The 14,048-nt window shown below is 33.8% G+C and overlaps 1 protein-coding gene across 1 annotated transcript; it reads right to left on the bottom strand.

Annotated features, from left to right (window-relative positions):
• Positions 1-1,669: 1,669 nt before the first annotated feature.
• Positions 1,670-4,010, bottom strand: GAMT2 (gibberellic acid methyltransferase 2). Its single transcript, XM_089803743.1, has 3 exons — positions 3,221-4,010; positions 2,560-2,853; positions 1,670-2,169 (listed from the first exon to the last, which is right to left on the bottom strand). The coding sequence occupies exons 1-3, from the start codon at positions 3,803-3,805 to the stop codon at positions 1,804-1,806; spliced, it is 1,245 nt and encodes a 414-aa protein (XP_089659869.1). The 5' UTR covers positions 3,806-4,010; the 3' UTR covers positions 1,670-1,803.
• Between the last annotated feature and the right edge of the window lie 10,038 nt (positions 4,011-14,048).

The following is a 14,048-nucleotide window of genomic DNA, read 5'->3' as shown; positions in this document are numbered from 1 at the left end:
AGGTTGAAGTGTAATGTTGTTACATGGGTTCATAACCCTTTTCCTACCTTTTTTAATTTAAAAAAATACCTATCTTTGTCTTTCTAGGACATACATGCTATAACATGACATGTTAGAATTAATTAAAATTATACAATACTTTTTAGACATTTATAATTTAGGAGAACATAAAAATAATAATCTAATTTCTCCCATGATACACATTTGATTGTGACAATAGTACAAACATCTCAATGTTCAATGAATTTTTTCAGCCAAGCCCATGCTTCCACTATAACAATATGAAAAGAAACCTAAAAAGTAAAACAATATTCAATAGTACTAGGATACCTAGGAATAATGAAACAAATAGATGTCATAGTGTTGAAGTTTTACAAATGTTCCTTGAACGATGGTGCAAAAGAATAAGAATATATGAAAAATCATTTTTAATTTCAGATGAAATAGATTTGGTTTATAAATAAAACATCTTGACATACTAGTTAGCTATTTTCATACATTTTTTGGTTTAGAACAACTAATTATAGGACTTTACATGAACAAAAATTTAAATTTAAATTTTAGAAATTTAGATCTTATTTAAGTACTCACCAAACATCTAACTATAAACCTTACATAGATAAAATATATATACAAGATCAAAATTGATTGTTTAAAAATATATGCAATTGAACATATTGATTACTTCAATAAGTTGAGTGATTCTTAAATAAACCCCTTAGGAATTGTACATTTCTTGGTATACAATCCTAATTCTCTAAAAAAATGAGATTGAAATCATATACCCTAAACAACTTTGATTAAATACATACTGCTCAATCTTTATATCCAAAATTAGTTTATACTAAAATCTCCCTATTGAATAACTAATCAATTCTATGACCTTGATCTAAAACTTTCTCCAAGAAGTTTCCACCACTAAAATATATTCGGAAAAGTGGTTATCAAATAGTAAGGCATTGGCTATGCTCTAGACAGAATGTACCAAAAGTAAAAATTTGTTTTCTTTAAATCTATAGTGATTTTTTCTCAAATTTTTAATTATTTTTACGATCAGAAAATATATAGATCATGTTAAAAATTTCAACAAAATCTATTATATTTTGTATTGTTTCAATTTTGGTCAGCCTTCTAGCGAGTGCTTTCACTGTCATTGGAAGGATGAAATTGAGTGCGTGTACAGCATAAATGCACAAGCAGATTTTGATGAAAGATGCAAATTGACTCTATTGGAAGTTTGTTAGGAAGACTTTTGATAAGCCAATGGAAGATTCTTTACCAAGACCATACGTTCAATCACACTGGTCGGTGCGGCCGACTTCAATTTCACAAGCATGGCTTACATGTGTTCACCCAACGCGTATAATTTTATGGATATGTTTGCGCCGACCACCCTTTACAAGATATAAAAATTTCACCATTTGACACGAATAGAACATTTGCAAGCTAAGATCTTTTTACTGTTACACGCGGATATATATTAAGAGACTAATTGTGGAGGATTCAATGTTTATCGCTTGATTTATTTGACTTTAGGAAGTGAGAGTTTTACATTCACACGTTAAAACTGCGGGATAGTGGAGGAAATCTTATCCAATTCCTTCTTCTGATGCACGCGGATGAACATTCTAGATTACATCAATACTTCAACGTCAAAAACAGAAAAAACTGACACAAATGGACTTGTAATTGTCCAAACTTTTTTTTTAATGTGGGGCTCTTTATACATGAATGCCAAGTGTCCATCTATTAATTGAGGCTAGAAATTGAGGAAACAATTAATGATAATAATATCACCTATTACTATTTCCTAATAGCATATACAATGATGATTCCATAATAGCATGTTTTATTGAGCAGAGCTTCATCGTGAGCTGCTCTGCTTTCAAATCTATTGAAGAAGATATCAGTGAGAGAAGAAGAGCGTATATGAGCTTGTATGATGGGTCTCATTGTAGCCCTCACTAGATTTGCTTTGCTCTTTGCGTAAGAAATTGGGTCTCTCATGCATTGCTCTTGTTTGATCTTGGAGTGTTCCATTACTCTTTGGAACTCTATACACTTGATGTCGAAGGCTTTGCACTCATCAAAAGTTTGTCGAATTTCCTCCCTACTTCGCATATAGGCAGGGATGTTGAACGAATCTCTTGTTTCCTCATCAATCAAACCCTGCAAGAAGATATACATAATACACGAAATCTGTCATATATTCTGTAAACATATCTTATATACGAATATTTGAAGAAGGGTGAAAGGAATAAAGGGATTCTATTGAAAAAAAAAAATCTTCTTTTCAGATTAAGTCAAGACCAACCAAAATCTTCTACTCATTGTTATCCTACAATATATAATCTGCTAGCACTATTGTATACAATTGTTTTAACTGTCTTTTATTGTTAAGAAATATATCAAAGAAATGAAGAGATGAAGAGATGAAAGAGAGGAGTAGAAATATAGATAGTATTGTAGACTATAAAAGAACCTTTCTTTTTCTTAATTTTTAAAAAGTGAAAGAAAGAATTGAAAAAACTTTGAAGTGTTTGTAAAAGGAATACTAGCCTCATTTAAAAGGTCATTCCAGGCATTGTCCATACAAACTGTGAAGGGATGCTTTTCTCTTGTAATTGGGTCACCTAGCTGGTATTGTGGTTGCCTGCCATCTGGTCTACCCGCCATGAGAAGAAAGAGCAAAGCTCCAGATGCCATCTCCTCGGCTCTACAATGAAGGAATGACTTCAAGTCTTCCTTTGACTGCTTGGCGTAGGCTTCGACCACCTCTTTCCGTGCACCATCAATCCATGCTCTACCGTGGTTATAAGCCGAACTGTTTTTGTCAACCACAGACTCAGGAATCTGTCCATTAGAGAAAAAAAAAAACAACATGATATCAGAGCCAGACAAAACCAAAGAACAGTTTCTTAATAAAAGGAGTGGATGTAAATAACAAAGACCTATAGAAAATTATACAAATGGTTTAATCATCATACATTTAGTTTCCCAAGCTTAATTGTTCCATTAACGTGTGATGTCAAAAAGATAATCTATATAAGAAAAGAACATCTAAAAATACCTTACCTTTATTTGACACCTAATTGAAATCTAACTTTTATTTGACTCCTAATTGAAATCTAACTTGAAAAAGAAAGTGGGTTCTTCAAGGATTAGTAAACAAAGACGTGGAGGGAATATTGAAAAGAGACGAAGAGAGAAGTCATATTACCTTTGACATCCAATGCAAAGCACTCAAACTAATGGCTATGTGTAGTTTTCCTCTGGGAAAGAGACGGTCGTAGAAGGAGCCAGGAACACCAGCTGCATAGTAACAACGATTCTTTCCCTTGTCATTGCCATTGCTCTTTCTTCCAACACCATCTTCAAGAGGTGGTAAAGAGCGAAAAAGAGTGTTGAAATCATTGGAAGGAAGATCACAGAAAAAGGCTTCAAATTCGGGAGAAGAGAGGCATTTCTTTTTATATTCTCTCTTCAACTTGTGGACAAGGAAATCAAGGGTAGAAGTAGTATTGGGTCCGGTGGCACAGCCAAGATCAGCAATGCGCAAGGAAGATTCAGAGGCTAGAAGTTGCCATGGAATGCAATGAATAGCTCGCTTGAGGAAGGGCTTGGAGAGATCAATGGCTGAAGCAGGAGCCTCACAATTCCTAACATAACTCTCCTCTCCATCTCCTCCTTCCATGCATAGAATTCTCTCCACATCACAAGGATTAGGAAGTGAAACATCCCTACACTTACATTCATTAGACTCTGTGTACACCATCTTGCAATAAACAAGAAAAGATACAATCATCCAAGAGAAAACCTAAATCTTTAAGACAACAAAGGAGAAAATCTTCACAAGTTACAATGGATCCAAACAAAGGGGTCAGTCGAAATATATTAGGGTGGAGTAGCAAGAGCTTTCGCTTTACAATATGATCCTACACATGATTCTCTATTCATGCCCCTTGTTTTCTCTCCTTCAATCATCTCTAGACACTCATCAACCTAGATTCTTATTCAAGTGTCCCACTGTACGCTTTCTGTGGGATAAGAACGGATAAAAAGGCCCACAGTAAAAGCTACAATAGTTTTCAATGCACGGCCACTCATTTTTCACCCTAGCAAAATTTTTCAAGATTCTATTGCTAGAATTTCAAGATAGTATCTCCGTCTATGCAGCTTTCCACAATCCCAACTCACTTGATCACTTTGTTATCAGAACGTACATGTTTCTGGGTTTATTCAAGTTCGTGTGCTTCTGATGGCGGGTCAAATAAGATGTACGAAATGGGATAAACAAATGTAAGGAGGGGCCAGTGAGGGAGTCCGCTTTCAAGCTACAAGTCTATGACCAGTCTTACAAACAAAGTTCAAATGGAATCGGAAATTATTCTTCTTAGTGCTTTTGCCATGATGTATACGTTTGGGGCTTGCCTTCGTTATCTAGAAATTGAGATGGTCAAACACGGTTTCCTCCAATAAGTCTAAACATGAAGATAAAGCGAATCTCTCAACCTAAACCTCTTCTAGATGGTATAGTGACAATCAGAAATAATGTTCTTTTTTTCAAAATATATTATAAAATAAAATAGATATTTTTATTTTTTCTAGTGTGGGTCAAATCAGTTTTTTTATTTATTTAAATAAAGTCACAAATATGATGGGTTGTTCAAATTATTATATTGGTGAGAGTTACATTCAATTGGCTAGAGATATGTTTGATTGGTAAGAGTTTCATGTGGTATGCATCATAAAGGCTAGTTTAGTATTGAAACCGACATGTCACACAAGCATCATACCGATTTCACAAGCTAGTTTATAGGGTGACTACCAAAATCTTATTATTTAAAAAAAAAAGTAAGACACTCAAAATTAGGAATGCCAAGAGTCAATTCTTCTTCTAGCCCACTTGGTACCAATAGACATGTTGTTCCAATGTCATTTCACTATAGTTTATAGGGAGACAACCCCATTCCTACAATCTTCATTAAATGTAAGACATCCAGTATAATGCAATTACTTATATGACTTAGTTTTTTAATTTATAATGTTTTCTAAACTACCTTTACCTCTCAACTAAACTCCTTACTTTCTATTTTTTTTAAAAAAAAATTAGGAAAAGAAAAATTGATCCACAAGTTGGCTAAATGGTATAATAACAATTGTAAATAATGTTCATTTTTTTAAAAGTATATTACAAAATCAAATAGATTTTAGATTTTTTTGTTGCGAGTCAAATAAATTGTTAAAAAAAAAAGTCATAAGGAATGTAACACATCTAATGAGTTTCTCAAATGTTTAGATTGGCGAGAGCTACATTTGATTGGCTAGAGACTAGTTTGATTAGTAAGAGCTTCATGTGGTATGCATCCTAAAGTCTACTTTAGTATCAATCAACATGTTACACAAGCATCATACTCTGTTCACGAGCTAGTTTATAGGGTAACTACCTAAATCTTATTGTTTTAAAAAATGTAACACAAGATCAATCTTAGGAGTGACACAAAGTCAACTCTTCTTCTAGCCCACTTGGCACCAATAAGCATGTTGTGCCAATTTCATTTCACTATAGTTTATAGGGGGACAACCCCATTCCTATTGTCTTCATTAAATGTAAGACATCCAATATAATACAATTACTTATGTCACTTGGTTTTTAAATTTACATTATTTTCTAAACTTACTTTACCTCTAAAATAAATTTCTTACTTTCTAATATTTTTTAATTGAGGAAATGCAAAGTTGGTTCACAAGTTGGCTCTATTCATAAGCATCTCAAGTTCAAACTCATTATGCATTAATGAATAACTACAAACCACAATATATTAATGTGGTTTTAAATGAGATCCAAAGTAAATTGAATGGTTTATACATTCAACCTTATCCAATGGTCTAAAGAGTTACACATGAATCTTTTCTTACTTTCTACTTTGTTCCATGTATAGATCGCAAGTAGGAAAACCATCTTATGATGATGCTAGTTTAAAATTTATTTAATAGTTCCCTAGGGACTTGGATGTTAGATTTATTATTCAAGAAATGAGTGATAATTGAGATGCTAAAATAATATATGTTTAATTCAAGGGAAAAAATGTTAATCTCAATTATGGGTCTTATTTTAGGAATTTACGTGTGCATTGATTTAAAAAATAATATAAAATGGTATTTCAATGAAAAGAGGATTTATAATAATGATAAATGTAACAATGAAAATATGCAATCCAATTTAATAGTGTAGAATATGATCTCAAACATAGATTCCTTCAATCAATATAGACTACTACTTTATAAAACATAATTGTAGGTGACAACTTGAATTCTATGAATGGAATTAGCTTGGAAAAATAATCAATAAATTGATCTAAATTACATATACTAAAATATCTAGCTTGTCCCATAAAAGGAGCTCTTAACTCATTGGAAATCTATGTTAGATATCAAATATACATATTAAAGATTATGAGATGACAAACGATAATAACATTCTCTACACAAACTCAATGACTTAAATTTCTACCATAATCAATTGTGATTTTGCAAAGCCCTCTCTCCTTAAGTTACCAAGATAGACGTGTTTATATATTTGATCTTCACATATTGTTGAAGCTATATGAAGGAATAAATGATTGATATTTTCAACCACCCACCTCCATAACTAGGATTTTCTATCATGATTCCTATCCAACACTCTCAACATATTTACCGATTCTTCTTTATATATATATATATATATATATATATATATATATATATATAGTACAAGAATGAAGCAACCTCTATTATCAAATATTTAATAATGAGAATGTCAATGGAATTTCTCAATGTAACATTATAAACATAATCATAAATTTTCATAAAAATTCACATAAGTTTGTTGAGATTTTCTTTATAGGATTTACACCATACAAAATGATTGAGATTTTTGAACTTAATTTATAGTGCAATTTTATTTTTTAACATGTTACACATAGAGCTCTCTCTAGGACAAAAAAAATAGTTTTTAGATCTATAAATATTGTGAAGAGAATAAGATAAAGAGATGGGCACTCACACCTCAAACCCCTTAGTAGAGTCAGACTGCAAAGAAAATGAACATAACTATCATTGACATAGCGAGGACTATGATGTTTGAAGGGAAAGTGTTTTAGATGTTTGGGAAGGAAGCATTTTAAAGCCTATTTCTACCAAATTGTTATGATCACTACACTCTTATTTTTGTCATTCATAATTTAACAATGGATTATAAGACCAAAAAAATTCATATGTATATAAACATTTGTTTGGTAGTAGTACTTAGAGTGGTCATAATGAGAATGTGATGCAACATTTTATAGGCAATCAATCATAAATGAGAATAATTTTATCATTGAATATATCGTTTATAATTTCCACATCATGTCACTCAGTGTAGCTTCACATTCTTACAATACAAATGTTCCTTCAATATCTATATTTCATATAGTTATTACCCTAAAGTTCTTCATAAATATTTTATTTTCTCAAGAAACTTTTCTACCGTTACTTAAATTTTTGCATAGATTACCATACTAATCTATCATTAAAAAATATTTGAAATTTATTTTATTTAAAATAAATATTTTTGATTAAGGGTTAAAATGGGTTTTTTGTAGGGGACCCAAAACCCTAAGATTTTTTACAGTAGACTTAGAAAATAGGTCCCAAAAACAAAGAGCATTGAAAAAACCCAACACAACAACTACCAAAAACTACCTATGACTAGGCCATCACAACCAACAACAAAACCAAAAACTAAAAAGCTAGAAAGAATTAATAAAAAATAAAAACAAGATTGGCTAGTGCTCCAAAATCATATAGGAACTAAGACCATTTCCTCATTAAGCTCTTTAATTTTGTCAATGGCATCTTTTAATTCCACTTGGTTCATCATCAAGCTCATTGACTTATGTTTCCTTGTACTTTTTCTGGTATTTTTTCCATGCCCTAAAGTATCCTAGCAACATTGAAGCCTCTAAATCAAGAACCATCAAATTGTCAATGTTTTGGCCAACCTTCCCCACCATTCTGTTCAAGCAATCCATAGTCCCTTTGATGATCCCCTAACTATTCTTCGGAACATCTTTGGTCGCATTTTCCATTCTTTCTACTCTTTTCAACATTTTCTCAATGTCTTAAAAATCTTTATTTTTTGGCTCCTTAGTCTATTCTTTCACACACTTTTCCGACACTTTACTCTAGATGTCTTCCATCTTAGCTTGAACAAATCTGTAATTAAATTAATAAATATTTTAGTATCATATATGGATTTGTGGTTATTTGGTAGGACGTAGTATTATCAATGTATTAAACTAGTGATAATATAATAACAAGGATAGAATGCCATTAAAAAGGAAACAAAAAAGGATAAGGTATTCAAGCTAGTAAAAAGTAGTAGAAAGATTAGCAATTCATAACTAAAATAATATCTCTCATTAGTAGATACCTAATTTAAATTTTTTTTAGAAAAAAAATATATCATTAATAGGTTCCTTTTGGTTTCAAGTTATGAATCTAACTAAAAATCTCAATAACTAGTTCAAATAATAATACAATATATATCATAGTATTACACTTGTAACCTTTATCTATGATCAATTAAATTTTTAACATAAGTTCAAATGAAAATCTTCCACAAAAAGCAAATATTTTGTGTTCTTATTACTAGTTATGATCTATCAAACATTTTGATTATTTCTAAAGGAAAAAAGTGTTTAATGTTCAAGAAAATCCAATTTCATTCTAGTGAGAAGGGGGAGATGGGTCTTTTTCTAACTGATTCTTGTAAGGGAAAGCCTATTACATACACTAATTAAGAGTTAAATTTCTCTAAGGTTAGTCTTAATGTGTGACAAGTTAAAGTGCTAAGAATTCAAGATTAGATAAAACTTTTACACTTCGAGCCTTGTGATATTTTCAATAGAGATCATCTTCAACCTTACTTTCAAGCAATGAGGGATTATAATGCTACATTGTCTACAAAGTTTTGTAATTGCCGAAACCAAGGAAATTTTACTATTGGCAGCATAAAATTATGTGTGACTTCATGATTGATAGCTAAACGTATAGGTTTAAAGTGTGAGGGTGACAAAGCTTAGGAGAACAATTTTGGAGATTACAAGTCCTGCATGATTTCTTCTTTAAAAAAGGGTGAAACTATTTGTTATAGGAAATAAAAATAGCTATAATAAGTTTCCTTTACCCCCTTTGTAATATCTTCTTCTTATATGTTAAGAATTTCTTTACTTTGGAAGGTCAATATACTTCCTTTCATGGGTATCACTTTACTATCTTGAATTATTTAAGAACTAATGACAAGATATATGTTTATTTTTGATGTAGTGCAAGGCAGGAGAATCCCAAAAGGAGATGTCCAAGCCCCCATCGAACAACCACACACAAAAAACAACACAACAATACAAGAACAATGCAAAATCTGATACCAATCACAACTCTTTATTCATATAATAACTAATTACATGCTGTATTCCTGGCTATACAAGTTTCCATGTTAGGGCCAAACACAAAAAAAAAATTAAAAAATTAGTTCTATAAGATCCAACAAGATCCACTTACAAATCCAATCCCAACTAGTCTAGTTACACAATTGGATAAAAGCACTAATAAGAATCCACACTTGTACCCTCAGGTCCACCGAGCAATCCCCTAGTTCTCATACCGCAAGTCTAGCTCTCTTCAAAAAATTTATCCTCTACCACCTCCTCTTCTCCAAGATGGATGATTCATTCCCCTAAAGACTCTACACAACCCCTTAATTATACCCAACTAAGCCACAAGTTGGCCTAGCTAATTACAAACTAAATTAAATCCCTTACATTAAATATAGATCGAGCCACAAGTCAACTACAACACTAAATTAAATTCCAAAAGTTGGCTCACAGACAACTCGACACCAATAGAAACCAAGACCAAGCTAAGTTTCAGCAAAACAAAGCTAAGCACTAGTAAATTTTGAGCATTATCGAGCTCCATAAACCATGTTCAGCTACCAAACCATGTTGGGCTACTAGACCATGCCAAGCTACCAGACCATGCCGAGCTCCATCTAAGCTACCAAACAACGTTGAGCTACCAACCTATGCTGAGCTCCTATACCATATCGAACACTAATTTCTGCCAAGCTCCACAACAATTAACCAAAAATCCCTCCAAACATGCAGGATTTCAAGCAAGCCTAGGATGTTCCTGCATCAAACACCCCAGGTTCGAAAAGATGATCTAGTAACTAGAAGAACATCTTTTAGGATTCAAAACATAAATCCCAAATTGGTTCTTCACATACATATCCTCCATGTCTTCAACTTGTACACTCTTTCCCTTGTTCTTCTTTTGTCTCTTCACATCTGTCTTAGGTTTGGTATAGGTCTACTTTCCACATCAATCTCCTACCCTCTCAAAATATGCCAACTCAACATGACTGCGAATACTTGGGTTCCTTCTACTAAATTATTCATTCTGCAAAGGAATCAAGGAAAACTTCCTACCACCTTTCTCAATAGTAAATACATTCTTGACACAATCATGCATAGCCCTACAACCATACTTCCAAGGTCTACCAAGCAACACATGAGAACTATTTATGTCCACAATATCACACAAAACTTGATCCGTATATTGTCCAATCTGGAAATCAACAAGGCATTTTTCTCTCACTTACAAAGTATGTTCACCTTGTAACTAGACAATATTATAAGGATAAGGATGTCTCACTCTCTTCAAACCAAGTTTTTGAACCATCTCCTCAACAACAAGGTTATCAGTACTACCACCATCCATAATCACCTTACATAATTTACCACTAGAATTACAAAAAGTCCTAAGAAAACTAGTCCTTTGATAAGAATCCAATGTACACTCACCAACTAGTGCTCACCAAGCCAACAAGCTATCTCCTTACTTAGGATGACTATCCTAGAATGCAACCTCTTTCACAACAATAGTTGTCCTGCTAAGTAGACACTCAAAAGATCTATGCTCTTCTTTCCCACATCTAAAATAATTACCTCTGAAGCTGAAATGTCCCTAAAATGATTTTATATGATATTTCAAGACTCTAATCAGATCTTTAATATTGAACAACCAATCTTTCAAAGATCCACCAATTTCTCAATAAACCCCAAATCGGGTATGCCGAAAATAGTGCCAAAAACTTCACAGCTTCACATATTATTAGTAAATCTGAAAGTGGACATTTTTATAGAAATTTCAGCAGCATAACAGCCTAAAAAATGACATTTTTAGATCTGTATAACATTTACACAACAGCTCCCAAACGGAGGATAAAAACAATGCTCATCTGGCTCCCGAAAACAACATAGAATAGCCCGAAAATACCACAAAAATACTAATAATCTATCACAGAAGTATAATCATGAAAAAATACATATTTTCAGCTCTATTTTAACATCTAAAATTTTTAAATACAGCAGCAATCCAAACTGATATGAAATACTCAACTGAAAACACCAAACTCTTACAAAAAACACACCCGAAAAACCACAAATCTGCACTGTTCAGCACAAAGGCAAACTCTGCATGAGCATGCATATGGAATGGCTTTAAAATCCCATCCTTATCCTTCCTAAAAACCTGCAAACTCCTATTCTTGGGTCTCCTTCTCCACAGGTTTGGCAGCCTCTGAAGAATAAGAAAGAAATGAGCAAAAATCAAGTTCTGGAATCAGCCCAAAATGCCTCTAAACCCCTTAAAAGAGGGCATAAACCTAACTCACATCCAAGAGGGGTTAATAAAACATATTTTAATAATAATCTTCATTTATTAGTCCATTAGCTTCCAAAGATTATCCCATTTTTCCAAAACTTCACCTTTTTGGGCTTGCCTGCCTTAGCAAAGATTGTTATTTTTAATTATTTGAAAAGGGGACATGACAAGTCCTCCCCTCCCAAATATTGCTTGTCCTCAGGAAATGGCTGAATAATAAACCAATCAATCCACCTGGATCCCAAATGTATTCATGAACTATACTACCACCAATCAACACAGGCTTCTGCAATATCCTCTACAATATGACCAAGAGGAATCCATAATCAAACTGACAATTATAGCTCAACCAAACTCCAAAATCACCACTACCACAGTCAGAAACCCATGAGATAAAAACTCTTAGAACATAAAAACCCAAGTAAAGGGGACAAATCAAACTACCAACACAGTAAATACCATCAACGTATCCCATTGGCCTATACGGAATGTACAATCCAACTCTGCAACAATGGTGAACGCTCTTGAATGAAACTGTACCAAGTATGGAGATTCCACATACTGTACAACTCTTGTAGTCAACACAACTCTACAAATCACTGGCCACTGTCTCATAACCATAACTCCCATGCATTGCTGATGGTAAAAAGACATTACAAGATAAAGAGCAAGAAATGGAACCCAAACCAAGTTTGTCTGCCATCAACTCCTCAGTACAAGGATCAAATGCTAACTGATATACATACCCTGCAATATAATGTTGATAAAAAAAACCAACCTCAGTCAACAGCTCACCATGAACAAGTGATACAACCCACTGTGACTGATCACCAGCTAAGTCAGGAGATGTCATAGCCAAAGGAGTAGAATCAATAACAACACCTGTTGAAGCATCACTCCAAAACTCCTGCTCTAAGTCATGTATTATCAAGCTGTCAACTACAGGACCTATCGCCATGTCGTGCCCATCACAAATCTCATCCTGAGGCATCAAACTATCCCATAACTGATGATAAGCACTAGGAACCAAAGTACATCTATGTATCATCATCTCATCAACATGGTCATCAAAGGTGAATTGATTAGCATATCTCACAATATAATGTTGATAGAATGCGCCAATCTCAATCAGTGGCTTAGACTGCAATCCAGATGTAACTAACTACAATTGATCACTAACCAAGTTGGAACTGACTACTACCTCTGAAGACATCGCCAAGGGAGTAGTATTACTAGGAGGAACCATGCCAATTGTCGGCTCACCAACATCACACATGGTCTTTGATACATCATCTCTAGTCTTTGTGCCATTAGTACTAGAGGTCACCACCATGTCAGGCATACCACAACAATCTATTGTAGCACCCAACTCAATTGAATCTGACTCTAGTGGGGACAAACCCAATATGCCAATGTTAATATCAAGGATGGATGCATCTCCATCTCCACTATCTTTGACAATCTTGACCATGGACATCCTCGAATCACCAGACACCATAGCTTGTGATTGTATAGAATCTAGTAAAGATTGTAGTTGCTCTAACTCCATGGTCACCTTAGCCAAATGAAACTGTGACTCCTTGAAAGCCAACTGTGTACTCTCAAGAATCTCAGAAGTCACCTCAAGCTGCTGAGTAAGCTCACTCACCTCATCTTCCTTGGCCAACAATGCATCGTATGTTGTACTGCCCCACTCCATAAGATAATCTCTATCGGCTACCAACTGCATATAATCCTGTCTCAAAATTTGGATAGCCTCCCATAAAGAGTGGAACTCTGTCAAGGAAAGATAACTGCCTCCCTCCTCATCACTAGTAGGAGAACCCCATCCATAAACGGCTAACAACTGACAAGCAGTATAAAAATGCTGGCAAGTGATAGCAATGTCTCGCTCACTAACGCTCAACTAATTAGACACATGATGGCGCTGGCTAGACTGTCTCCTACAAACCTCCTCTGATGCACTGTCTAAAGGAGTATCCTCAAAGTTACTAGTCTCTAGAGTATTACCATCCATATCCTTTGAATCAACTCCAAAGCTCATATCAACATATGGAGTACCAAAAACCGTAGCACTGATATCTAACTCCTCTGTACCAAAAGAAACTGTCAAGGAAACTAAGTCTTCAAAACTACCCATTGCATCCTCCTGGATGTCATCAATGCCAATATGATCCTGGGACTCATCTGTACACACTCCCAAATATGAAAGATCATCAACACATTCCAACAAGTATGGTCAACTGGATAAATCAACAAAGCCCAACATCGGTATATAAAGACTAATACCAGCA

The sequence above is a fragment of the Cupressus sempervirens genome, chromosome 10 (genome assembly GCF_028749045.1).
Source record: "Cupressus sempervirens isolate cs-2001-9-10 chromosome 10, ASM2874904v1, whole genome shotgun sequence".
NCBI classification, from domain to species: Eukaryota; Viridiplantae; Streptophyta; class Pinopsida; order Cupressales; family Cupressaceae; genus Cupressus; species Cupressus sempervirens.
This window is presented reverse-complemented; position numbering and strand designations above follow the sequence as displayed.